General features: G+C 55.5%; 1 protein-coding gene across 1 annotated transcript; it reads left to right on the forward strand.

Moving 5' to 3' along the window:
• Window positions 1-232: 232 nt before the first annotated feature.
• On the forward strand, window positions 233-27,390 carry LOC116969341 (EH domain-binding protein 1-like; the record flags this gene model as incomplete). Its single annotated transcript, XM_033016203.1, has 20 exons — window positions 233-355; window positions 620-673; window positions 2,516-2,694; window positions 6,010-6,155; window positions 6,760-6,795; window positions 10,180-10,263; window positions 11,586-11,934; window positions 14,194-14,473; window positions 15,922-16,091; window positions 16,779-16,827; window positions 17,507-18,097; window positions 18,161-18,352; window positions 18,440-19,486; window positions 22,018-22,123; window positions 22,872-23,011; window positions 23,215-23,335; window positions 23,809-23,908; window positions 24,622-24,695; window positions 25,154-25,268; window positions 25,859-27,390. Coding segments are annotated over 20 exons (4,044 nt in total), but the record flags the coding sequence as incomplete, so codon positions are not given.
• Between the last annotated feature and the right edge of the window lie 319 nt (window positions 27,391-27,709).

Here is a 27,709-nt window from a genome sequence, read left to right on the forward strand (position 1 = left end):
GTGTGTGTGTGTGTGTACGTGCAAGGGTGTGTATGTGTGTACGTGCAAGGGTGTGTGTGGCTCTGTCGGTGTGTGTGTGTGTTCTTGACGGTGAGCGTGTGTGCACACTGTGAGCCCATGTGCGCATGCGCGCGTGTGAGTGTGTGTGTGTGAGTGTGAGAGAGAGATTGCGTGTGTGTGTGTGTGTGTGTGTGTGTGTGTGTGTGTGTGTGTGTGTGTACGTGTGTGTGTGTGTAACCGGGATGTGATTGTCTTGCAGCCGCACAGCTGGCAGCCGGGGATCAACAACCCGTACAGAGGCGCGGTGGTGTGGCCCGCACCAGAGAACGTGGAGATCACAGTCACACTCTACAAGGTGACTGACGTTCCCCTCCCCTCCCCCTCCCCTCCCCTCCCCTCCCCTCCTCTCCTCTCCTCTCTCCTCCCCTCCCCTCCCCTCCCCTCCCCTCCCCTCCCCTCCCCGCTCCTCTCCTCCCCTCTCCTCCCCCTCTCCTCCCCTCCCATCTCCTCTCCTCTCCCCTCCCCTCCCCTCCCTCCTCTCCTCTCCTCTCCTCTCCCCTCCCCTCCTGAAAGCAGGATTCGACCCATTAACTGTGAGTATATATTCCATTAATTCCAGGACCCTCTCGCTGAGGAGTTTGAAGAGAAAGAATGGACATTTGTAATTGAGAATGTGAGTATATTTTTAACACGGGCTTCACTCCACGCCCTTTTGCCTTGAGGTCACAAGTTTTAGTTTCAGACGTACAGCGCAGAAACAGGCCCTTCAGCCCACCCAGTCCGCGCCGACCAGCGATCCCCCCGCCCGCACACACGAGTCTGTTATCCCACTTTCTCATCCGCTCCCTTACAGAAGGGTCTCGACCCGAAACGTCGCCTATTTATTTCCTTCGCTCCATAGATGCTGCTGCACCCGCTGAGTTTCTCCAGCATTTTTGTGTACCTTCGATTTTCCAGCATCTGCAGTTCCTTCTTAAACATAATGTTGCCTTGTTGAGTTTCGTTGTCTGTAACCCGTTTTCACCTAGCACACAGCTAACAATGGCCTGTTTCCTGTATCATGGTTACTGCTTCTGCATATCTTTCGTTCATTTGTTTCAAGTCTCCCGACATCTCCCCTCTCCCCCGACTCTCAGTCTGCAGAAGGGCCTCGACCCGAAACGTTGCCCATTCCTTCTCTCCAGAGATGCTGCCTGTCCCGCTGAGTTACTCCAGCTTGTTGTGTCTTCAGCGTCTCTGGAGAACGCAGGTCGGGTTGGGAGTCTGAACACCTCGTCTCAGTCCCACCTAAACCTACCTGATCTCTCGATTGCCAAACACTTGAACTCCCCCTCCCATTCCCACACTGACCTTTCTGTCCTGGGCCTCCTCCACTGTCAAGAGTGAGGCCCAGCGCAAATTGGAGGAACAGCACCTCATAGAAAAATAGAAAATAGGTGCAGGAGGAGGCCATTCGGCCCTTTGAGCCAGCACCGCCATTCATTGTGATCATGGCTGATCGTCCCCAATCAGTACCCCGTGCCTGCCTTCTCCCCACACCCCTTGGCTCCACTATCCCCTAGAGCTCTATCTAACTCTCTCTTAAATCCATCCAGTGACTTGGCCTCCACTGCCCTCTGTGGCAGGGAATTCCATAAATTCACAACTCTGGGTGAAAAGGTTTTTTCTCATCTCAGTTTTAAATGGCCGCCCCTTTATTTTTAGACTGTGTGGCCCCTGGTTCTGGACTCGCCCAACATTGGGAACATTTTTTCCAGCATCTAGCTTGTCCAGTCCTTTTATGATTGTATATGTTTCTATAAGATCCCCCCCTCATCATTCTAAATTCCAGTGAATACAATAGACAATAAGTGCAGGAGTAGGCCATTCGGCCATCGAGCCAGCACCGCCATTCAACGTGATCATGGCTGATCATTCCCAATCAGTACCCCGTTCCTGCCTTCTCCCCATATCCCCTGACTCCGCTATCTTGAAGAGCCCTATCTAGCTCTCTCTTGAAAGCATCCAGAGAACCGGCCTCCACCGCCCTCTGAGGCAGAGAATTCCACAGACTCACAACTCTATGCGGGGGGAAAAAGTGTTTCCTCGTCTCCGTTCTAAATGGCCGACCCCTTATTCTTAAACTGTGTGTGGCCCCTGGTTCTGGACTCCCCCAACATCGGGAACATGTTTCCTGCCTCTAGCATATCCAGACCCTTAACAATCTTATATGTTTCAATGAGATACCCTCTCTTCTAAACTCCAGAGTGTACAAGCCCAGCTGCTCCATTCTCTCAGCATATGACAGTCCCGCCATCCCGGGAATTAACCTTGTAAACCTACGCTGGGCTCCCTCAATAGCAAGAATGTCCTTCCTCAAATTAATGGACCAAAACTGCACACAATACTCCAGGTGTGGTCTCACTAGGGCCCTGTACAACTGCAGAAGGACCTCTTTGCTCCTATACTCGACTCCTCTCGTTATGGATCTCATGTTCTGCTCGGGCAGCTGACAAGGGGGTTGTTTGTCTTTCAGGAGAGCAAGGGACGTCGAAAGGTGTTGGCATCGGCTGACATCAGCATGAGGCGCTACGCCACGCCAATGCCCACTGCCACCGATGTCAGGCTGCAGCTCAAGCCCCTCTCTGTAAAGGTGGTCTCCTCCTCTCTCCAGTTCTCTCTCTCCTGCGTCTTTCTGCAGGAAGGTCGGGCAACGTAAGTCTGGCATGGATGGATGGTGGGAGGTTTAGCCCCCTCTCTCCCCCCCCTCTCTCTCCCCCCACCTCTCTCCGTATCTCCCCTTCCTCTCTCTCCCCCTCTCTCTTTCTCAGTCTCTCCCCCCTCTCTCTCAGTCTCTCACCCCCTCTCTCCCCCCCCCTCTCTCTCCCCCTCTCTGTCTGCTCCAAAGAGGGGAGGGCACTGTGGGGGAGAGGGGGGGGGGGTTTCCCCAGGCACTGACCATGCTGTGTATGGGGTGGGGGGAGGGGAGAGAGGGGGAGGAGAGAGTGATGGGGGAGAGAAAGTAGAGGAGAAAGGGAGAGAGGAGGTGAAGGATGTGGATCATGTGCAGGTAGATGAGATTGGTTTAACTTGGCATCATGTCTAGCACGGACCTCATGGGCCAAAGGGCCTGTTCCCGTGCTGTACTGCCCTGTATTCTATGTTTAGCACGGACCTTGCGGGCCGAAGGGCCTGTTCTCATGCTGTACAGCCCTGTATTCTATGTCTAGCACGGGCGTTGTGGGCCGAAGGGCCTGTTCTCATACCATACTGCCCTGTATTCTCTGCCTCGACCTCTCACGCACTTGCTGGGCGTGTTGTTGATGAGGAACCACAAAGGGTTTCACAAGGGAGTTGTCTCACAACCGCTGTCACAAGACAAGGACCGGAAAACCCTCGGCCGTTGTGTGTCATGAACTTACAGAATAATAAAGAAAGGCTTTCGGGCCTGTCCCACTCAGGTGATTTTTTTTTTTCGCCGACTTGCCGGCATCCGCCATTAGTCGCCGAAAAGTTTTACCAGGTTGAAAATCCAGCGGCGACCAAGAAAAGGCACGACTCTGGGCGTCTAGTCACGACCATACAGGCGTCACGCATCCACATGGTCAGTAGACAATAGACAACAGGTGCAGGAGTCGGCCATTCGGCCCTTCGAGCCAGCACCGCCATTCAATGTGATCACGGCTGATCATCCCCAATCAGTACCCCCCGTTCCTGCCTTCCCCCCATATCCCCTGACTCCGCTATCTTTCAGAGCCCTATCTAGCTCTCTCTTGAAAGCATCCAGAGAACCGGCCTGAGGCAGAGAATTCCACAGACTTAAGAGGAGGAACTTCTTCAGTCAGAGGGTGGTGAATCTGTGGAATTCTTTGCCACAGACGGCTGTGGAGGCCACAAGTCAGTGGATATATTTAAGGCGGAGATAGATAGATTCTTGATTAGGGCGGGTGTCAGGGGTTAGGGGGAGAAGGCAGGAGAATGGGAGAGAAAGATCAGCCATGATTGAATGGTGGAGTAGACTCGATGGGCCGGATGGCCTAATTCTGCTCCTACAACTTATGAAGTATATTTATGGATACATTTAAAGTGAAAGGGAGGCCTGGGCCCACAAGACACGCCCTAGCCTGTGTGTGTGTGTGTGTGTCTGTGTTACAAAGATTGAGAAACGAGAGACAAAATGTGGAAGGAAAGATAGTCCGAGGGTCACCAATGAGGTCGATAGTAGTTCAGGACCGCTCTGGTTGTGGTGGGATGATAACAGCCGGGAAGAATCCGCCCCTGAACCTGGAGTGTGCGGTTTTGTTTATCGTCAGGGTGACGCAGTGGGTAGAGTTGCCGCCTCACGGCGCCGGAGACCCTGGTTCGATCCTGACCACGGGCGCTGTCCGTACGGAGTTTGCACGCTCTCCCCGTGGGTTTTCCCCGGGTGCTCCGGTTTCCTCCCACACTCCGGGTTTGTGGGCTAATGGGCTTGGTGTAAGTGTGTAAATTGTCCCCTAGTGCGTGTAGGATAGTGTTAGTGTGCGGGGGATCGCTGGTCGGCGCGGACAGGGTGGGCCGAAGGGCCTGTTTCTGTGCTGTAAACTAAATTAATACGCACCCTTCTGTGCGTGTGTAAAAAAAAAAAAAAAATTCCCCTCAGGTTAAACCTCTCCCCTTCACCTTAAACCTCTGGTCCTCGATTCACCTACTCTGGGCAAGAGACTCTGTGCATCTATTCCTCTCATGATCTTATAGACCACTATAAGACCCCTCATCCTTAAGCAGGGATGTGGGGAGGGGGAGAATTGAAGTGAGAGTCCAGGTTCAGTTTCAGTTGAGTTTATTGTCACGTGTACTGAGGTACAGTGAAAAGCTTTTGTTGCGTGCTAACCAGTCAGCAGATAGACAATACATGATTACAATCGAGCCGTCCACAGTGTACAGATACATGATAAAGGGAATAACGTTTAATGCAAGGTAAAGCTAGCAAAGTCCGATCGAGGATAGTCCGAGGGTCACCAATGAGGTAGATAGTAGTTCAGGACCGCTCTCTGGTTGTGGTAGGATGGTTCACTTGCCTGATAACAGCTGGGAAGAAACTGCCCCTAAATCTGGAGGTGTGCGTGCGTTTTCACACTTCTGTACCTCTTGCCCGATGGGAGAGGGGAGAAGAGGGAGTGACCGGGGGTGAGACTGGTCCTTGATTTATGCTGCTGGCCTTGCCGAGGCAGCGTGAGGTGTAGATGGAGTCGGTGGAAGGGAGGTTGCTTTGCGCGTGTGACGGTCTGGGCTGCAACTGTCCACAACTCTCTGCGGTTTCTCGCGGCTCTCGGACGGAGCCGTTCCCAAACCGTGCTGCGATGCTTCACGATAAAATGCTGTCCTAGTGATGCTGAGCTGCGTGGAAGGAAACCGGAGCACCCGGAGAAAAACGCACGCAGGGAGAACGTGCAAACTCCGTACAGACAGCGCCCGTAGTCGGGATTGAACCCCGGTCTTTGGCGCTCAAATGCAAAACGCAAATAGCTGGAGTAATGTAGTTGGCGCTGGGGGCATTTGAGACGGGGAGGGGGGTATAACTGTCCATTAACGCTGGGGATCGCTTAGGTATTGGTGGAGAGTGGGGAGGGATAACTGTCTGTTAATTCTGAGTTTTCTCCCATCTCCTCCCCTCCCCTCGTCTCTCCTCTACCCTCTCTTATCATCTCCCCTCCCCTCATCTCTCCTCTCCCCTCCCCTCTCTTCTCATCTCCCCTCTCCTCTCCCCTCCCCTCCTCACCCACCCCCTCCCCTCCTCTCGCCTCCCCTTTCCTCCCCTCCTCTTCTCTCCTCTCCTATCCTCCCCCTCTCCTCTCCCCTCCCCTCTCCTCCCGTCTCTTCTCCACCCCCTCTCCTCACCTCCCCCTCCTCTTCTCTCCTCCCTCTCCTCTCCCCTCTCTCATCTCCTCCCCTCCTCTCTCCTCTTCTTCCTCTTCTCTCCTCTTCTCTCCCCTCCTCTTCTCTCCCCTCCCCTCCCCTCCCATCCACCTCCCCTCCTCTCCTCTCCAGGGATGAGGACATGCAGAGCCTGGCCAGCCTGATGAGCGTGAAGCAGAGCGATGTGGGGAACCTGGAGGACTTTGCGGGCGATAGTGAGGAGGAGGACTGGGACAAGCGGCGCTCCTGGCCCGACGAGAGGGCTGGCAAGTTGGCGGGTGAGAGATGGAGAGGGGGGAAGAGAGGGAGGGATGGAGAGGCGGTGGGAGAGAGGGGGGGGAAAGAGAGAAGGATGGAAGTGGGGAGGGGAGTGGAGGTGGGAGAGAGAGAGAGAGAGCAGAGGGGTGGAGGGAGAAAGAGAAGGAAGGGTTTGAGGGGAGAGAGATTGAGGAGTGAGTGGGGGACAGAGGTGGGCCCCATATCTGAGGAAGGATGTGCCTGCTCTGGAGAGGGTCCAGAGGAGGTTTACAAGAACGATCCCAGGAATGAGTGGGTTAACCTATGATGAGCGTTTGTCGGCGCTGGGCCTGGACTCACTGGCGTTTAGAAGGATGAGGGGACACCTCATTGAAACTTACAGAATAGTGAAAGGCCTGGATAGAGTGGATGTGGAGAGGATGTTTCCACTAGTGGGAGAGTCTAGGACCAGCGGGCACAGCCTCAGAATTAAAGGACGTTCCTTCAGGATGGAGATGAGGAGGAATTTCTTTAGCCAGAGGGTGGTGAATCTGTGGGATTCTTTGCCACAGGCTCCTGTCACTTATGAACATGAGTTATTCCACCACAGGCTGCCTGATAAAACTCTCTCTGGTTGTGTCGTAGGTTTTAAGTACGTCTTTAAGCCGGAACAGTGGCGAGGTTGGTTAGCATGTTGTGTTAGTGCTTGCTTTTGAAGCCCCCCTTAACCTGCATTGAGCTGTTGAAGATGCCTGGCTCCAGTTCCCGCTATGGAATCCTGTCCACGATTTTGAGAGTGCCGTGTCTAACCTTAATTGCCAGAGTATAGGCCCCCCTTTAAAATTGCCCCATTACCGTAATGCCTGCAGTACAGTCCCCCCATCCCCCCATACCCATAAAGGCTCTTCATGCTTTAATCTTGGGTTGTGAGAGATTGTGACTCTGGGCCTGTACTCGCTGGAGTTTAGAAGGATGAGCGGGAACCTCATTGAAAGGTACAGAATAATGAAAGTCCTGGATAGAGTGGATGTGGAGAGGATGTTTCCACTAGTGGGAGAGCCTAGAACTAGAGGGCACAGCCTCGGAATTAAAGGACGTTCTTTTAGGAAGGAGATGAGGAGGAATTTCTTTAGTCAGAGGGTGGTGAATCTGTGGACAGACACAAAATGTTGGAGTAACTCAGCGGGACGGGCAGCCTCTCTGGAGAGAAGGAATGGGTGACGTTTCGGGCCGAGATCCTTCTTCAGACTGAGAGTTGGGGAGGGGGGGGAAAGGGAAACAAGAGTTATAGACCAATAGACAGTAGACAATAGGTGCAGGAGTAGAGGCCATTCGGCCCTTCGAGCCAGCACCGCCATTCAATGTGATCATGGCTGATCATCCCCAATCAGTACCCCGTTCCTGCCTTCTCCCCTGACTCTGCTATCTTTAAGAGTTCTATCTAACTCTCTCTTGAAAGCATCCAGAGAATTGGCCTCCCCCGCCCTCTGAGGCAAAGAATTCCACAGATTCACAACTCTCTGTGTGAGAAAAAGTGCAAAAAAAGAAACCATGATCAAGGAGACAGGCCATTGTTAGCTGCGGTCTAGGTGAAAATGAGTTACAGATAACGAGACTCAACAAGTCTGAAGAAGGGTGTCGACCGAAACGTCATCCATTCCTTCTCTCCAGACATGCTGCCCGTCCCGCTGAGTTACTCCAGCTTTTTGTATCTATCTACGACTGCTTTAGGTCTAGGATGGGGAGAGGGGATGGAGAGAGAGGGAAAGCAAGGGCTACTTGAAGTTGGAGAAGTCAATGTTCATACCGCTGGGGTGTGAGCTGCCCAAGCGAAATATGAGGTGCTGCTCCTCCAATTTGCGCTGGGCCTCACCCTGACAGTGGAGGAGGCCCAGGACTGAAATGTCAGTGTGGGAATGGGAGGGGGAGTTGAAGTGTTTGGCAAACCGGGAGATCAGGTAGGTTTAGGCAGGCTGAGCGAAGGTGGCCTGGATAGAGTGGATGCGGGGAGGATGTTTCCACTAGTGGGAGAGTCTGGGTTCAGAGGGCACAGCCTCAGAATAAAAGGACATAGCTTTAGGAAGGAGATGAGGAGGAATTTCTTTAGCCAAAGGGTGGTGAATCTGTGGAATTCTTTGCCACAGACGGCTGTGGAGGCCACGTCATTGGGTATTTTAAAGTCAGACAGATAGATTATTAATTAGTGTGGGTGTCGGGTGTTAGGGGGAGAAGGCAGGAGAATGGGGTTAGGAGGGAGAGATAGATCAGCCATGATCGAATGGCAGAGTAGACTCGATGGGCCGAATGGCCTAATTCTTGCTCCTGTCTTATGATCTTAACATGATTACCTAAAGCCATGCATACAAGGTCTCGATACAAAATGTGTATCCGATCTCGACTCCTTTCTGTCTGTGTGGAGTTTGCACGTTCTCCCTGTGACCTGCTTGGGTTTTCTTCGGGTGCCCCGGTTTCCTCCCACGTCCCAAAGACGTGCGGGGCCGGCGGGTCGATTTCGCAGCCGATAAACTACTCGTGTGTGTGTAGGAGGCTCAGGATATTATTGTCACGTGTACCGAGGTACAGTGAAAAGCTTGGCTACGCGTGCTATGATGGTGCGGGGACAGGTGAGGGGAGGAGAGGATGGAGGTGAAGGGGGGGGGGGGTTAGGGGAGGGAGCAGGTAGAGAAGGAGGTGGAGGGGGTGAGGAGAGGGGGCTGAAGGGGAGAGGTTGGCAAGGGGGGAAGAGAGGGAGGTAGAGGGGAGGAGAGGGAGGGGAGGAGAGAGTGAGAAGAGGGGTCTATACACTGAGACAGTATTCAGAGTCGTGCAGGAAGGAACTGCAGATGCTGGTTTAAACTGAAGAAAGACCCAAAATGCTGGAGTAACTCAGCGGGACAGGCAGCATCTCTGGAGAGAAGGAGTGGGTGACGTTTCGGGTCGAGACCCTTCTTCAGACCGTCTCGACCCGAAATGTCGCCCATTCCTTCTCTCCAGAGATGCTGCCCGTCCCGCTGAGTTACTCCAGCTTTTTGTGTCTATCTTCATTCAGCGCCTTTTTCCAAGTCCCAACATTTGTCTGAGTGCAGGGTTGTTGACCTCAGTTCAGTTTAGTTTATTGTTACGTGTACCGAGGTACAGTGAAAAGCTCTTTTGTGTTGCGTGCTAACCAGTCAGCGGAAAGACAATACATGATTACAATCGAGCCGCCCACAGTGTACAGATACAGGATAAAGGGAATAACGTTTCGTGCAAGGTAAAGCCAGCAAAGTCTGATCAAGGATAGTCCGAGGGTCACCGATGAGGTAGATAGTTCAGCAACTGCTCTGAACATGAAGGTCTGCTGCCTTGGATTAGCTTAGATGGGTCGGCACGGACAGATTGGGCCGAAGGGCCTGTTTCCCTGCTGTGCTTCCCTGGGAGCTGGTGATAAATCCCGGAAAGCGGAGGAGGTGAAGTGCGGAATGGGTCCGTTGACAGTGGATTCCATGTTCTGCGCTGAGGCTCTATAAGGCGCTGGTCAGGCCGCATCTGAGGACGTATGTGCTGGCTCTGGAGAGGGTCCAGAGGAGGTTTACACGAACGATCCCAGGAATGAGTGGGTTAACGTACGATGAGCGTTTGTCGGCGCTGGGCCTGTACTCGCTGGAGTTTAGAAGAATGAGGGGGACCTCATTGAAACGTATAGAATAGTGAAAGGCCTGGATCGAGTGGATGTGGAGAGGATGTTTCCACTAGTGGGAGAGTCTAGGACCAGAGGGCACAGCCTCGGAAGTAAAGGACGTTCCTTCAGGAAGGAGATGAGGAATTCCGTTAGTCAGAGGGTGGTGAATCTGTGGAATTCTTTGCCACAGATGGCTGTGGAGGCCACAAGTCAGTGGATATATTTAAGGCAGAGAAGGATAGATTGTTGATTAGTGCGGGTGTCAGGGGTTACGGGGAGAAGGCAGGAGAATGGGGGGTTAGGAGGGAGAGATATATCAGCCATGATTGATTGGCGGAATAGACTCGATGGGCCGGATGGCCTCATTCTGCTCCTATGATCTTCTGACCTTGCTCTGATCTCAGACATCAACGAACCCCTTGGAGTTTTACGAGAGGAAGAGGAGGATTACACCCCGACCATTCGACGAGTCACCAGAACCAAGTCCGGTGAGTCTGAGCAAAACAATTTCACTTAAAAAAAAATATATATATATGTAAACACATTTATTGATAAAATCTCGTGTCAAATTACACTTCCACAAAACCTTTATTGGGCGACAAAGACTGACAAAATTATGGTCACAATAGATTAGCAATGAATAAAAGGAGTCCATGTTATTTTCCTCATGGCTTCAGCCTTGGTCGCAACCTTCCCTCCATTGACGAACTGTACACCGCAAGGGCCAGGAAGTGAGCGGGCAAGATCATCTCTGACCCCTCTCACCCTGGCCACAAACTCTTTGAATCACTTCCCTCTGGAAGGCAACTCCGGACTGTCAAAGCTGCCACAGCCAGACATTTTTTTCCCCCCACGAGTAGTAGCTCTACTAAATAACCAAAAATTTGTATTTATATCCATTCCTTTTGCTCTGGTATTTTATTTAATTCACATGTTTAATCGATAATGTTTTATTATTAATGTTTAATGTTTTATGCGTCATTCCTAACTGTCACCGTATGTCATTGTTGCCACTGGCGGGCGGAGCACCAAGGCAAATTCCTTGTATGTGAATACTTGGCCAATAAACTTATTCATGCATTATTCATTCATTCATTCATTCATTCAAGGCTACATGACACACAGTGACAGTTAAAAATGACTCAGAAAACACTAAACTTAAATAATAATAATACATTAATAATAAATATACTTAAATATTAAATCACTATTTCCCCCCGTCCTTATTGACGGTGTGTTCCGCCCCCCCTCCCCGGGAATTTCTCCCCCCCCCCCCCCGGGCACCCGTGGACAGGAGCCCTCTTCCGCCTGGAGCCGTGGCCATCTTGTCCAGGCCCAGGAGCAAACCCGACCAGGACATCTTCAGCCCCCCGACCCTCTCCCCTACGCGCAGGGTGTCCAGAGATAAGGACGGTGGGTGTGAAGTGCGGCCATAAGGCAAAGGAGCGGCCCCTTTAGAGCCTCACACGCTCCGTGTACACGTGGCATGCGAGTCTGTGAGCCATGCTGCGTTTAACTCAGGGAGTGAGTGTGAGTGTGTGTGTGACTGTGTGTGTGTGTCTCTGTGTGTGTGTGTGTGTGTGTCTCTGTGTGTGTGTGTGTCTCTGTGTGTGTGAGCGTATGTGTGTGTGTGTGTGAGCGTATGTGTGTCTGTGAGTGTGTGACTGTGTGAGTGTGTCTCTGTGTGTGAGCGTATGAGTGTGTGTGACTGTGACTGTGTGAGCGTGTGTGTGTGTGTCTCTGCGTATGTGTGTGTGTGTGTGTGTGATGGTGCGTAGGATCTAACACCAGTGACTTCTTTTTCACACAGTCCCAGGCAAGAGGTCCACGTCCGTGCGAGAGGCACCGTTCACCTCTGGCGGTCCCCAGCCCAGCCGCCACACCACCGCGGGCGCTACACCGTACGACCGCACTGACGCCCCGGCCTTCCCCCGTGTCAAGAGCCACAGTGTGCGGAAAGCTGCGAGGAGGCATTTTGCCGCCGAGGGGAGGGCGATTGGCCCGCCGGGGGGTCAGGACGCCGACTCCCAGACCACCCTGGACGGGGCAGGGTCCACCACAGGCCAGCAGCAGCCAATGGCGGTCCCCGAAACATCAGACGTGCAAGATGACCGGCGGCTGGATGTCACGCAGGTTCCCATTGGCCGTCCAGAAGAGGGGTAAGATGGCTTCCTACTCGTCTCCTGGATGGGCTCCTCTCGAGAGGGAGGGAGAGGATGTGCAGTCATACAGTGTGGAAACAGGCCCTTCGGCCCAACTTGCCCACACCGGCCAACAATGTCCTAGCTACACTAGTCCCACCTGCCTGCGTTTGGCCCATATTCCTCCAAATCTGTCCTATCCATGTACCTGTCTAACTGGGATAGTTCCAGCCTCAACTACCTCTTCTGGCAGCTCGTTCCATTCACCCACCACCCTCTGTGCGAAAAAGTTACCCCACAGATTCCTATTAAGTCTTTTCCCCTTCACCTTGAACCTTATGTCCTCTGGTCCTCGATTCCCCTACTCTGGGCAAGAGACTCTGTGCGTCTGCCCGATCTATTCCTCTCATGATTTTGTACACCTCTATAAGATTAGAGTCCCAGCCTGCTCAACCTCTCTCTCCCTGTAGCTCGCACCCTCTAGTCCTGGCAATATCCGGGCAGTCACGGTAGCGCAGCGGTAGAGTTGCCGCCTCACAGCGAATGCAGCGCCGGAGACCCGGGTTCGATCCCGACTACGGGCGCTGTCTGTACGGAGTTTGTACGTTCTCCCCGTGACCTGCGTGGGTTTTCTCCGAGATCTTCGGTTTCCTTCCACACTCCAAAGACCTGCGGGTTTGTAGGTTAATTGGCTTGGTGGAAATGTAAAAATTGTCCCTAGTGTGTGTAGGATAGTGTTAGTGTGCGGGGATCGCTGGTCGGCGCGGACCCGGTGGGCCTGTTTCCTCGTTGTATCTCTGAACTAAAACTAAATTAACATCCTCGTAAAGCTTCTCTGCAGCTTGACAACATCTTTCCCATAACAGGGTGACCAAAACTGAACACAATACTCTAAACGTGGCCTCACCAACGTCTTGTGGAATTGTAACATGACCTCCCAGATTCTATACTTAATACTCTGACTGATGAAGGCCAATGGGTGGCGCGCAGGTAGAGTTGCTGCCTCACGGCGCCAGAGACCCGGGCTCGATCCCGGCTGCAGGTGCTGCCTGTGCGGAGTTTAACAGCTCAGTGTCTGCTGCGCTCTCCACCCGCCCCTCCTCTCCGCTCCAGCCCGGTGGCCACAGAATATCTTTAACTTCCCCTTCTTCAGCTCGCTGCCTTCCCTCTCTGCCTCTCACTTCCTCCATCCACATTCTGTATGAGTCCTGGACCTTGCTGGCATGGACAACCCCCTGTATGTGTGTTCTCTCTCCCCATCTCCCTCTGTCTCTCTCTCTCTGTCTGTCTCTCCCTCTATTCCTGTCTCCCTTCTGCCTCTCTCTCTCTCTCTCCCTGCGTCTCCCTCTCTCTCTAAGTGTCTCTGTCTGTCTCTCTCTCCCTCTGGCTGGCTGGCTCCCTCTCGTCTCTCTCTCTCTCCCCCTGTGTCTCTATCTCCCTCTAAGTGTCTGTCTGTCTCTCTCTCCCTCTGACTGGCTCCCTCGTCTCTCTCTCTCTCCCCCTGTGTCTCTGTCTCCCTCTAAGTGTCTGTCTGTCTCTGTCGCTCTCTCTGGCTGTCTCCCTCTCTGTGTCTCTCCCTCTCTCTCTCCCTATTACATCATTCTTTTTGAAGAAGTAAGCAAAGGGGTTAAAGTGGACAAAGACATAGATGTTGTCTACATGGGTTTAGACTTTAGAGATACAGCATGGAAACAGGCCCTTCGGCCCACCAAGTCCGTGCCGACCAGCGACCCCCCCCTGCACACCAGCACTATCCTACACACACTAGGGATGATAGTGTGCGATCCCCGCACACTAACAGTATCCCACACACACACACACTAGGGACAATTTACATTGCTACCAAGCCAATGAACCTACAAACCCGCACGTCTTGTGTCAGTCCAGTTTTACGTCCTTTGATTGGGTGTGTTCGTCCATTGGGTGTGCAAGTTTAATGCGTGATTGTGTGCCCGTTGTGTGTGTAAATCTATTAAGTGTGTGTCCATCGATTGTGTAAGCCTACGGTGTGGTTGTGTAAGTGCATTGTCTGTGTGTGTGACTGTTGTGAGATTGTGTGTTGTTTGAGTGTGCAAGTGTATCGATTGAGTGTGTACATTGTTTGAGTGTGTAAGTCTGTTGTGAGATTGTGTGTGGATTGAGTGTGTAAGTGTATTGATTGTGTACATTGTTTGTTTGAGTGTGTAAGACTATTGTGAGTGTGTGCGGATTGAGTGTGTAAGAGTATGGATTGGGTGTGCGACACTGTTCATTGGCGCTGTGCTCTCTCTCTCCCAGGGTTGCCGAGGGCAACGCGGCGAAGATGGCGAGACCACTGCCCGCTCCCCGGCTGAAGAAACGCCGGAGCGACTCGGACTTCGCCGCGCCGGACGCCGGCCCGTCTGGGACCACGGTCGCACCCTCGCTCCCGCCCGCATCGCCGACCGGCAACACCGCGCTGGCACCGGGACCCTGGTCGGCAGACGGCAACACCGCTACGCCATCGCTCAACGCAAGCCCCGTCCCCACCGCCAAGATGGAGTCCACCAGTGAGAAGATGCCAGAGGAACTCGCACAAGTCAGTGTCCTCTCCTCCCTCGTCTTCCAAACGGCCCTGCCATACTTTATCATCGATTGAAGCCCAAAGGAGTTTCCACTCGTGGGAGAGTCTAGGACCAGAGGGCACAGCCTCAGAATCGAAGGACGTTCTTTTAGGAAGGAGATGAGGAGGAACTTCTTTAATCGGAGGGTGGTGAATCTGTGGAATTCAGGAACCCAAGAACGAGAGGGTTAACATACGATGAGCGTTTGTCGGCGCTGGGCCTGTACTCGCTGGAGTTTAGAAGAATGAGGGGGCACCTTATTGAAACGTGCCGAATAGCGAAAGTCCTGGATAGAGTGGATGTTTCCACTATTGGGAGAGCCTAGGACCAGAGGGCACAGCCTCAGAATTAAAGGACGTTCCTTTAGGAAAGAGATGAGGAGGAATTTCTTTAGTCAGAGGGTGGTGAATCTGTGGAATTCTTTGCCACAGACGGCTGTGGAGGCCAAGTCAGTGGATATATTCAAGGCAGAGATAGATAGATTCTTGAATAGTGCGGGTGTCAGGGGTTATGGGGAGAAGGCAGGAGAATGGGGTTAGGAGGAAGAAATAGATCAGCCATGATTGAATGGAAGGAGTAGATATGATGGGCTGAATGGCCTAGCTTTGCTCTATGATATTACAGCGCGGACACCCGGGTTCGACCCCGAGCGCTGTCTGTACGGAGTTTGTACGTTCTCCCTGTAGGTTTTCTCCGGGATCTCCGGTTTCTTCCCACACTCCAAAGACGTGCAGGTTTGCAGGTTAATTGGCTTGGTGGTAATTGTAAATTGTCCCTAGTGTGTGTAGGATAGTGTTAGTGTGCGGGGATCGCTGGTCGGCGCGGACTCGGTGGGCCAGTTTCCGCGCTGTATCTCTAAAGCGAGTGCAATATTTCCCTCCGCTGTTTCAGAAACACGAGAGTATGTCATCAGACAGGTCTTTATTTTAACGTGATGCGTCGAAATACAAACTTAGAGGCGATTGAACAAATCCAGAGGAACAGGACGGATATAAATATACAATAGGGCGGCACAGTGGCGCAGCGCCAGTGACCCGGGTTCCTTCCTGTCTCTGCAGAGTTTGCATTCTCACTGGCCCGGTGCATTGTCACACTTCTCAGCCTCTTGTCTGGTGGAAGAGGGGGGAGGGACCGGGGTGAGACGGGAGGGGGGAGAAGTGTTAGGGAGGGGAGAGAGGGGTGGGGGAGGGGAGAGAGGGAGGTGGGGGAGGGGAGAAGAGAGGGGGGGGGAAGGTGTGGGAGGGGACAGAGGGGTGGGGGGAGGAGAGAAGGGTGGGGGAGGGGAGAGAGGGGCGGGGAGGGTTGAGGAGAAGGGTGTAGGGGGGACAGAGAGGTGGGGGGGGGAGGGGCGAAGAGTGGGGATGGCTGGTACTGTGACCCCCCCCCCCCCTGGTCTGACCACTCTCCCCCCTCTCCCCCACAGCCCAGCCCCTGTGGTGACCCCAGCCCGGTCCACGCCAGCCGCTGCCTGCTCGACTGGTGCCGGGAGGTGACCAAGGACTACGGGCGGCTGAAGATCACCAACTTCACCACCTCGTGGAGGAACGGCCTGGCCTTCTGCGCCATCCTGCACCACTTCCACCCGGAGCTCATGTGAGTACGCCCGCTCCGCGCTGAAGCCGCCCACCCCCCAGCTCCGCCATGGGGCCTTCGTCTCTGCCTGCACGCCCCCCAGCTCCACACTGGGGCCTCCTGCTCCTTCCTCCAGCTCCACGCTGGGACCACCCTCCGCCCGCTCTGTTCTGGGGCCACCCAACGCCCGCTCCGCTCTGGGACCACCCTCCGCCCTCTCCACGCTGGGACCACCCTCTGCCCTCTCGGTTCTGAGGCTACCCTCCGCGCTGGGGCCACCCACCACCTGCTCCGCGCTGGGACCACCCTCCGCCAGCTCCGCCCTCTTACATTCCCACCCTCTGACTAAAGAAATTCCTCCTCATCGACATTCTCAAGGGATAGGAGTAGTATTAGGCCCATCAAATCTACTCTGCCATTCAGTCATGGCTGATCTATCTCTCCCTCCTGACCCCATTCTCCTGCCTTCTCCCCGCAACCCCCGACACCTGCACTAAATCAAACTCAATCAAAGAAGGGTCTCGGCCCGAAACGTCGCCCGTCCCTTCTCTCCAGAGATGCTGCTCGACCCGCTGTGTTACTCCAGCTTTTTGTGTCTATCTTCCATCAGTTTGCTGGCAGCTCTGGTGGGGGGGGGGGGGGGGAATGGATCGAACCTTCCTCTCTCTCAACCCCCCCTCTCTCTCTCCTTTATCCCCCCCCCTTCAGTGATTACGCCTCCCTGGATACACAAGACATCAAAGGCAACAACAGGAAGGTGAGGAGCGAGGGGGGGGCTTGGTGGTGGGGGGAGGGAATTGTTACCCAGCCCTGTAGGTCAAAGGTTAAAGGTGGTGCCGAGGTTCACAAACGGGCCGATTTCCCCAGGTGACCTTACAGGTAACACGGCGCCAGAGACCCGGGTTCTATCCTGCCCATGGGTGTTGCCTGTGCGGAGTTTGCACGTCCCCCCCCACCAGAGACCCGGGTTCCATCCTGTCTGTGCGGAGTTTGCACGTTCTCCCACGTCCCACATGTGCTGCAGTGGAGGTGGGGTGAATTACCTGGGTGGGGGGTAGAGGCTGGGGGGGGGGGGAAGAGAAGGGGAGGGGATCAGACTGCCCAGGACTGACTCTCCCCCTGCCCCCACCTCACCCTCTTCTCTCCCGGCTCCCTCTCCCATCTCCCTCCTCCTTCTCCCCCCTGCCCCATCAAACCCCCCTTCCCCTTCTCACCCCCTCCCCTGCCCCCACTACCTTCTTTCCTCCCACCACTCTTTACCCCTCCCTCTATCCCTTCTCTCTTCCTCCCTCCCCTTCCTACTCTCCCCCCTTGTCCTTTCCCTCTATCTCTCCACCCCTCCAACCCTTCCCCCCCCCCCCCCCCCCCCCTTGCCTCCCTCTACTTTCTCCCCCCTTGTCCTCTCTCCCCCTCCATCTCTCCCCTCCCCTCCCCAGGCGTTCAGTGGGCTGAGTTTGCTGGGCGTGGGGCGGCTGCTGGACCCGGCGGACATGGCGGTGCTGGCGGTGCCGGACAAGCTGATGGTGATGACGTACCTGAGCCAGGTGCGGGCCCGGTTCACGGGCGGGGAGTTGCGGCTGGTGGGGCCACGCGAGGCCGGGGGCCGCTCCGCCTACAGACTGGGCCGCGCCGACCCTGAGCCCGACCCCGACACCCCGGTCTTCCTCCCCCCCGGCCCGGAGCTCCCCGCCCTCCCCGTCCTCCCCGTCCTCCCCGTCCTCCCCGTCCTCATCCCCGTCTCCATCCCCGCCCTCATCCCCGTCTCCGTCCCCATCCCGGGGCCTCTCGCCCCCGCCCGGCCCAAGCGCGAGGCCCTCAAGCGGAGCGGCTTCTCCCCGCCGGCCAGGCCCGTCCCGGAGCACCACGGGAGGAAGGTCACGCTAGGGGACGATGGGAAGAAGGTCACCGGCGATGCACAGGACGCTGGGAGGCAGGTCACGGCCGCGAAGGATGCTGGGATGAAGGTCACCGGCGATGCACAGGACGCTGGGAGGCAGGTCACGGCCGCGAAGGATGCTGGGATGAAGGTCATCGGCGATGCACAGGACGCTGGGAGGCAGGTCACGGCCGTGATGGATGCTGGGATGAAGGTCACACTCGATGCGCAGGATGCTGGGAGGCAGGTCATTGCTGTGAAGGATGCTGGGATGAAGGTCACTGTCGATGCAAAGGGTCCTGGGAGGACAATCACACTCGATGCACAGGATGCTGGGAGGCAGGTCGCGGCCGTGAAGGATGCTGGGATGAAGGTCACACTCGATGCGCAGGATGCTGGGAGGCAGGTCATTGCTGTGAAGGATGCCGGGATGAAGGTCACACTCGATGCAAAGGGTCCTGGGAGGACGATCACACAGGATGCTGGGAGGCAGGTCGTAGCCGTGAAGGATGCTGGGATGAAGGTCGTCGAGGGGGCTGCTGATAAGGAGCCTGGGAGGAAGGTCACCGCGGAGGTGGTACTCGACGCTAAGGATGCTGGGCAGGAGGTCATAGACGAGGCAAGGGATCGTGGGAAGAAGGTCGCTGCGGCAGCAAAGGATGAGGGAGAGCGGGTCACAGACGATGTGAAGCCGGGCGCAGTCGCAGTCAATGACCACGGGTCGCCGGAGGATCAAGCGGCGGCGGAGCAGGAAACCGCTGCATCGCCCGCCCTGATGGATAATAAAACGAGGGTCGCTCCAGCGGAGCGGGACAGTGGGACTGGGCGGACGCCTGCAAACGCGGAGTCCGTCAGCCCTCCCCGCGAGGACAATGGGAAGAAGGTCATCAGCGGGTTGCCAGGGGAACCTGGTGCAGGGAATGCCGGGAGGAAGGTCGTGGTGGCGGCGTTGCCAGGGAAACCTGTGGTGAAGCAGGAGGAGGAGTCTGGGAGGAAAGGCGCCATTGAACCCCCAGCGGAGGATGCTGGGAGACGTATCTCCCCGGTGGATTATGGGAAGGAGGTCGCCGGGGAGTCACCGTGGGAACTTGCCGCTGAGGACGCTGGGAGGAAGGTCTCTGTAGCAGAGGATGATGGGAAGAAGGCCGCGGTTGAACCTGCCGCTGAGGCCGCCGGGAGGAAGGTAGTCGGGGAGTTGCTATGGGAACCAGCCGCTAAGGACGCTGGGAGGAAGGTCACGGCGGCCCTGGACAATGGCGACGGGGCCGAGGAGCAGCAGCAGCGGCAACAACAACAGCGGCCGCGGTCGCCCGGGAGCCCCCCGGTTGGAGCCGGTGTCGGTGCTGGGTTCAGGCCCAGGCCGCAGCGCTCGCTGTCGGCGGAGAGCCGCTCCTCGAGCCGCTCCGGCTTCTCCCATCTCCGGGACGCCGACCTGGTGAAGAAGAAGCGGGCGCGGCGGCGCAGTAGCTCCATGGACGAGCCGGCGGTGGACGGCGGGCCCGGCCCTGGACCGGCACAGGGGGCAGGAACCGGCACTGAGGTACCGCGGGGCGGGGGTACAGGAGGATAGAGAGTAGGGGGGAGAGAGGGGAGGGGGGGAGAGGAGGGGAGAGGAGGGAGGGAGGAGAGAAGGGGGTAGAGGAATGGGAGAGGAGGGGGGGGGGAGAGGATTGGGAGAGGGGGTAGGAGGAGAGGAGAAAGAGGGGGGGGGGAGAGGATTGGGAGAGGGGGTAGGAGGAGAGGAGAAAGAGGGGGGGGGAGAGGATTGGGAGAGGGGGTAGGAGGAGAGGAGAAAGAGGGGGGGGGGGGAGAGGAGGGGTTGTCACTCCTGGGGCAGTGGTAATAATAATGATGGATGGGATTTATATAGCGCCTTTCTAATACTCAAGGCGCTTTACATCGCATTATTCATTCACTCCTCAGTCACACTCGGTGGTGGTAAGCTACTTCTGTAGCCACAGCTGCCCTGGGGCAGACTGACGGAAGCGTGGCTGCCAATCTGCGCCTACGGCCCCTCCGACCACCACCAATCACTCACACACATTCACACACAGGCAAAGGTGGGTGAAGTGTCTTGCCCAAGGATACAACGACAGTATGCACTCCAAGCGGGATTCGAACCGGCTACCTTCCGGTTGCCAGCCGAACACTTAGCCCATTGTGCCATCTGTGGTACCCAGCGAGGAGGAGAAGAAGGGGATAGAGGATGGGGCTGGGGGTAGAGTAAGGCATGGGATGCAGCGTGGGGGGGGGGGGGGGGGTACAGTAGGGCACCCCCAGGACTGAGGTCCCCACGATGCTGGGCTGTGAGTAAGGGGGGGGGGGGGGTAGATGAGGTTGGAGGAGGACTGTTGGACATCGACGAGACCAAGCGTAGACCGGGCGATCGTTTCGCTGAACACCTCCTCCGCTCAGTCCCGCCTAAACCTACCTGATCTCCCAGTTGTCAAACACGTCAACTCCCCCTCCCATTCCCACACTGACCATTCTGTCCTGGGCCTCCTCCACTGTCAGAGTGAGGCCCAGCGCAAATTGGAGGAACAGCAGCTCATATTTAGCTTGGGCAGCTCACACCCCAGCGGTATGAACATTGACTTCTCTAACTTCAAGTAGCCCTTGCCCTCCCTCCTCCTCCTCCTTTTCTCCATCTCTCCCCCACCCAAGTCTCATTCTTACCCTGCACACACCTAACCATGTCCTGTTTACTTTATCATCGTCACTTTTTTGCATATTTTTCATTCATTTGTTCTGTAATCTCTCTTCTCCCTTCCCCCACCCATTCCCCCCAGTCTGAAGGAGGGTCTCGACCCGAAACGTCGCCCATTCCTTCTCTCCAAAGATGCTGCCTGTCCCGCTGAGTTACTCCAGCATTTTGTGTCCCCGTTGTAAACCAGCATCTGCAATTCCTTCCTCTATAAGTGTGAAGGTTAATTGACCCTCTGTGAATTGCCCCCTAGTGCGTAGCAAAGATCCTATAGCGAGCAAGATAGATCATTCGCCGAAAAAGACGTAGTACGGTCATGGGCAGATTAATGGTAATTTTAGGCCCCATTTCCGTAACCGGCTTCCGTCTCCGCACCAGAGACGGAAGCCGGTTACGGAAACATCCTCGTAAAAATAAAAGTTATTTGGTAAAAATCTTCTCCTCATTTTCAGAATTATAATTTATTAACACAAACACCCCCCGCAACGTTGATTACACTTCGGGTCGGGTTACTGAAATGGATGAAAAAAAGGCCCACGTTCCGCTCCGTCGCATACTATATGTCAGCCCATTGAATTTAGAAGGAGTGGTCTATCTTGCTCCGCTATAGGATCTTTGGTGTGTAGGGAGCAGATGAGAAAGCGGGGTAACATAGAACTAGTTTAGTTTCGAGATACAGCGTAGATACAGGCCCTTCGGCCCACCGAGTCCGCACCGACCAGTGATCCCCGCACACTAACACTGTCCCACACACACCAAGGACAATTTACGCATCTACCAAGCCAATTAGCCTACAAACCCTCCCGTCTTTGGAATGTGGGAGAAAACCCATGGGGAGAAGGTACAAACTCTGTGCAGGCAGCATCCATGGTCAGGATCGAACCCGGTTCATTGGTGCTGTGAGGCAGCAACTCTGCCGCTGCGCCAGTGTGAACGGGTGATCAGCTCGGACGCGCTCGATGGGCTGAAGGGCCAGTTTCCGTGCTGTGCCTCGAAACTAAACTGAACTGAGAATGTTGGGCAGTCTAGTTTAGTTTGGAGATACAGCGTGTAAACAGGCCCTTCGGCCCACCGAGTCCGCGTCGACCAGCGATCCCCGCACACTAACACCATTCTACACACACTTGGGACAATTTACGCTTCCACCAAGCCAATTGGCTCACAAACCCGCATGTCTTTGGGGTGTGGGAGGATACCGGGAGAACGCGGAGAAAACTCACGGGGAGAACGTGCAAACTCCGTAAAGACAGCACCCGTGGTAAGGATTGAACCCGAGGTTTCTGGCGCGGTGAGGCAGCAGCTCTACCCGCTGCGCCACCGTGACGCCCCCCCCAAAGCTGACAACTTTGTTCCCTTCCCTCCGGAAGCAGCTGGATGTGGGCGAGGTGCAGATCGAGATCTGCCATGAACCCGTCGCCAGGCTCGCGATGCCCGGGCAGGGCAGGTGCCAGCCGAGCGCAGACCAACGCCTCGGTACGTCTGGACGTGTGTCCGTTCCGTTTACCAACCCCCCCCCTCCTTCGCCCGCCCCCACCCCCACATAGAAACTTAGAAAGTAGGTGCAGGAGTAGGCCATTCGGCCCTTCGAGCCAATAGACAATAGGTGCAGGAGTAGGCCATTTGGCCCTTCAATAAGATCATGGCTGATCATCCAAAATCAGTACCCCGTTCCTGTTTTCTCCCCATATCCCTTGATTCCGTTAGCCCTAAGAGCTAAATCTAACGCTCTCTTGAAAACATCCAGTGATTTTTGTATTTTTAGTGGAACTCTCTGTCACAGAGGGCAGTGGAGGCCAATTCACTGGACGTTTTCAAGAGAGAATTAGATTTAGCTCTTAGGGCTAACGGAATCAAGGGATATGGGGAGAAAGCAGGAACGGGGTACTGATTGTGGATGATCTGCCATGATCACATTGAATAGCAGTGCTGGCTCGACGGTCCTGCTCCTGCACCTCTTGCCCCTAACAAACTCCGCACAGACAGCACCAGTAGTCTGGATCGAACCCGGGCCTCTGGCGCTGTGAGGCCACAACTCTGCCGCTTTGCCCCAAAGTACGGGTGTCAGAGGTTTTGGGGAGAAGGCAGGAGAATGGGGTCGGGGGGGGGGGAGAGATAGATCAGCCTTGATTGAATGGCGGAGTAGACGCGATGGGCCGAATGGCCTAATTCCGCTCCATCCGCTCCGTATTTGTTCCTGACGCTGTGTCCCGTTCTCCCGCAGAGGTGAAGCGGCAGAGATCGTTGCCGGAGCCGCAGATCTACGAGAAGGAGAACGTGCCTGAGACCAAGGGGGGTGAAGAGACTCCGGTAGGTGGCATTACTGGGGCATCTCCGCATCCCTGGGCTGGCACTGCCACTGAGGTACATGGAGTTGGGGTCTGTGTGTATAACACTGGGGTGCAGTACTGGTGGGGATGGGTGTGTGTGTGTGGGTGTATAACACTGGGGTACAGTACTGGTGGGGACAGGTCTGTGTGTGGGTGTGTAACATTGGGGTACAGTACCAGTGGGAACGGGTGTGTAACTCTGGGGTGGGGTACTGACATCAGTGTGCCTGTCGGCAGCGGTTCCGTGACATCAGTCAGTACGTGCTGGGGGAGCTCAGCGCGCTGGAGAGCGAGCAGCGGCAGATCGACACCCGCGCCGCCGTGGTGGAGAAGGAACTGCGGCACCTGATGGCAGCCGGTGAGTGGGCCGGCAACGCGGGGGGGGGGGGAGCTGCCCGGAGGAGGGGGGGGGGGGGGATGTACGGCAGACAAGCCCTCCGTGTCCCTGCCCACCCAACTACCCCCATCACACTCAAATCTCCCCAGTCCCACTGTCCCCCCTCCCCCCCCATCCCACTTTATCGCCCCCAGGGGTGGAGGGGAAGGGGCAGGGGCTGAGGTGGGGAGCGATGGGCAATAGACAATAGATGCAGGAGGAGGCCATTCGGCCCTTCGAGCCAGCACCGCCATTCAATGTGATCGTGGCTGATCATCCCCAATCAGCAGGCGGGGAGGAGGGGGTGGAAGGTTAGACAGAGGCCGGGTGGGGTGGTGGAAGGGAGGGTGGAAGGGGGAGGGGCGGTGGCGGGGAGGGAGGGGCTGAAGCCTAGAGGGAGGGGGTGGGGTTCTAGACTGGCCATGGTGGTGATGGCCCCGTGATGGTGCCTGCAGGAACTAGCCGGGTGGAGGAGGAGCTGCTGATCCAGGAGTGGTTCGTGCTGGTGAACAAGAAGAACGCTCTGATCCGCCGCCAGGACCAGCTGCAGCTGCTGTGAGTGGCCGGCCTGGCAGGGGCAGGGGGCTGGGGGTGGGCCTGAGGTGGGTGCGTGAACCTGCGCTGGGTACTGATAGCCAACGCCGGGACGGAGTGAGAGCACCCACTCGGGACATACAACCCAGCACATCTACAGACTCTTGATTACAAGCCCCCTCACACCCCCCCCCCCCCCCGCACTCTTGCATCTCTGTTCCTACAGCAACATTTCTTACTGGAACCATGATCTGTCCCCTCGCACTTGAACAAACCTTGCTGGCTTTACCTTGCACTAAACGTTATTCCCTTATCATGCATCTGTACACTATAAATGGATCGATTGTAAGCATTGTCTTTCTGCTGACTGGTTAGCACGCAACAAAAAGCTTTTCACTGCGCACACGCACATACATACACACGCATACACGCGCACAGACAAACACATACACGCCAACACATACACGCACACACACTCACGCACATACACACGCACACACACACACGTACATACATACCGCCGCACACACATACGCACACACATGCACACACACACGGGCATACACCCACACACTCAGACACACACACACGCATACAGACACACACACGCATACAGACACACACACGCACACAAGCGCACAGCACCAGGGCTGGGGATTAAACCTGCGTGGGGCCACTCTGAAGGGCGGTGACCACTGCCCACCGCCACATTGACCGCGTCTGTTTGCCCGCAGAGAGGAGGAACAAGACCTGGAACGGAGGTTTGAGCTGCTGAACCGGGAACTCCGTGCAATGTTGGCCATCGAAGGTAACAGCACCCAACTCCTCTCCATCCACCCGCCTCCCTTTTCCCTCCATCCCCCCCCCCGCCTCGCCCCACCCATCGATCACCCGTTCAAACTAGTTCTGTGTTCTCCTACCACCTTATCCACTCCATACACCCCAGAGGGAAAATGAACCTACAAGCCTGCACGTCTTTGGGATGTGGGAGGAAACTGGAAGACCCGGAGAAAACCCGCGCGCGCACACACACACACACACACACCCCCCTGGCGCAGTGAGGCATCAGCTCCACCTGCTGCGCCACCTACTGCCAACAACGCTTGTGAACCTCATGATAAAAATACACGAACGCTCCTTTTTTTTAAAATCTCCTTTTCTCTCTGCCGTCTACCTTCCGTTGCTCACACTCTCTCTCTGTGTCTCTTTCTCTCTCACGCTCCCTCTCCCTTTCATTCGTTTCCCCGCTCTCCCCCTCCCCCCCAGAGTGGAAGAAGACGGAGGCCCAGCAGCGGAGGGAGCGCCTGTTGCTGGAGGAGCTGGTGACCCTGGTCAACCAGCGCGACACCCTGGTGCGGGACCTGGACGCCAAGGAGAGATTGTAAGTGGAGCCGGTCTGCACACGGACGTTTTTTCGAGATAGTTAAACCTCGCTGACTTTTACAATAAGCCACCGATTGGAACAAAGCTTTGGTGCACTCGCAGCGCAGGAGAACGGCGAATGAGCCGGCTATCGCGTACCGTTACTGTGCAAATAGAAAAACCGCGCAAAGCAGAAGATAACGAGATCAGAGTTTTAGTTATGTATAGAAGTTGGATTGTGGAGAGGGGAGGGATGGAGACTGGGTTGGAGAGAGGGGGGGAGAACGTAGAGACACACACACTATTCAGACACTCTACACAGCGCCACAGGTCAGGATCGAACCCACGTCTCTGGTGGCGCGAGGCAGCGAATGCCTGGGTTATTTGCTGACTGCACACGACTGTGATTTTGATGGTGGGGGGGGGAGTGTTTCAGGTGAATGAGGTGTGCGGAGAGAGACCTGTGCGAGGTGTTTACAATAACGGGTGACATTTTCTACCCTCCACTTCCCCTCCCCCCCTCCTCTTTCCCCTCCTCTTCCCCTCCTCTTCCCCTCCCCCTCCTCTTCCCCTCCCCCTCCTCTTCCCCCCCTCTCTGTCGCCCCCTAGTGCGGAGGAGGAGGATGCGCGTTTGGAGCGTGGTCTGGAGCACCAGCGCCGCAGGAGCAGCCGCCGGGAGAAGTGCGTGGTGAGCTGACAGGCGGCGGAGCCAGGGCCGGGACGATACAGGACGGAATTTGACGCCTGGCATCGCTTCACCGGGCCTCTGCCATGTGTCCCGTTCTACCCCCTCTCCCCCCACCCTCCCCGCGCTTACACCCAAGGTCAGGACCGACGTTGCATGAAAATATTTGAGTCGCCGAGCCCGCCAATCCGCGCTGAACCTTCACGCTAAAGAGCGTTTTATTATAAGTTTTAGTTTTAGAGATACAGCGCGGAAACAGGCCCTTCGACCCACCGTGTCCGTGCCGACCAGCGATCGCCCGCACACTGACGCTATCCTACTCACTCACACGCTCACTCACTCTCACACACTCTCTCACTCACTCACACTCACACACACACATACACACACACACTCACACACACGCACTCACACACACTTGGGACAATTCACACTTATTCCAAGCCAGTTAACCTACAAACCTGGTTCACCATTGGGGTACAGTCAGTGATTCTCTGTGTGTCTTCCTGAGCCAACCCAAGGTTTTGGCAGCTGCAGCCACACAGCGCCAAAGACCTGGGTTCGATCCTGACCTCTGGTGCTGCCTGTATCTAGTGTGTGTGTGAGTGCATGCGTAGTTTGCACGTTCTCCCCGTGACACCTCCCTGGGATGCTCCCAGTTTCCTTCCGCGTCCCCAGGACGTGCAGGCATAGAAACCTGGAAAATAGAAGCAGGAGTAGGCCATTTGGCCCTTCGAGCCAGCACTGCCATTCAATATGATCATGGCTGATCATCCACACTCAGTACCCCGTTCCTGCTTTCTCCCCCATATCCCTTGATTCCGTTAGCCCTAAAAGCTAAATCTAACTCTCTCTTGAAAACATCCAGTGAATTGGCCTCCACTGCCTTCTGTGGCAGAGAATTCCACAGATTCACAACTCTCTGGGTGTAAAAGTTTTTCCTCATCTCAGTCCTAAATGTCCGACCCCTTATTCTTAAACTGTGTGACCCCCTGGTTCTGGACTCCCCACAAAATGATGAACATTTTTCCAGCATCCAGCCTGTCCAGTCCTTTAAGAATGTTATATGTTTCTATAAAAGGGTTTGCAGGTTAATCTGTAAGATTGCCCCCCCTGGTGTGTGAAGGGAGCGCCTGAGAAAAGTAGGCTAACGTCGAATTAGCGGGTGAGCGGGCAACGGGTGGACAGCAAGGACTTGGTGGGCCGAATGGCCTGTTTCCGTGTCGTATCTCTCTAAACTCTTGAAGCTTGAAGGGGTGTAAAGCGTTTGGGGATGTGGGTGCATGGTGTGGCCGGGGGCAGATCGAGGTGGTCTCGGGAGTCCTGAGAGGTGACCTCGAGTGGAGTTGCTCGTCGCCAAGTGGTCGAGCCAGGAGTTTGCTTTGAATGTCTTCCCTTTTTCGTTATTGCACTATTCGTGATATGCTGTTTGGAATTAAAAGCCATGCCAAAGAAAGCAGCTGCCTGTGGATCATTGTTTGTCTCAGTCCTGTGGTAATACGAATAGGTCTTGCCCATGCAAGGATCGCTCTGTCCACCTGAAGTCTGGGCGATCGATTCGCTGAGCAGTCACGGTGGCGCAGCGGTAGAGTTGCTGCCGTATAGCGAATGCAGCGCCGGAGACCCGGGTTCGATCCCAATTACAGGTGTTGTCTGTAGGGAGTTTGTACGTTCTCCCCGTGACCTGCGTGGGTTTTCTCCGAGATCTTCGGTTTCCTCCAACACTCCAAAGACGTGCAGGTTTGTAGGTTAATGAGATAGAGCTCTAGGGGCTA

This window comes from Amblyraja radiata, unplaced genomic scaffold (assembly GCF_010909765.2).
Source record: "Amblyraja radiata isolate CabotCenter1 unplaced genomic scaffold, sAmbRad1.1.pri S158, whole genome shotgun sequence".
NCBI lineage: Eukaryota > Metazoa > Chordata > Chondrichthyes > Rajiformes > Rajidae > Amblyraja > Amblyraja radiata.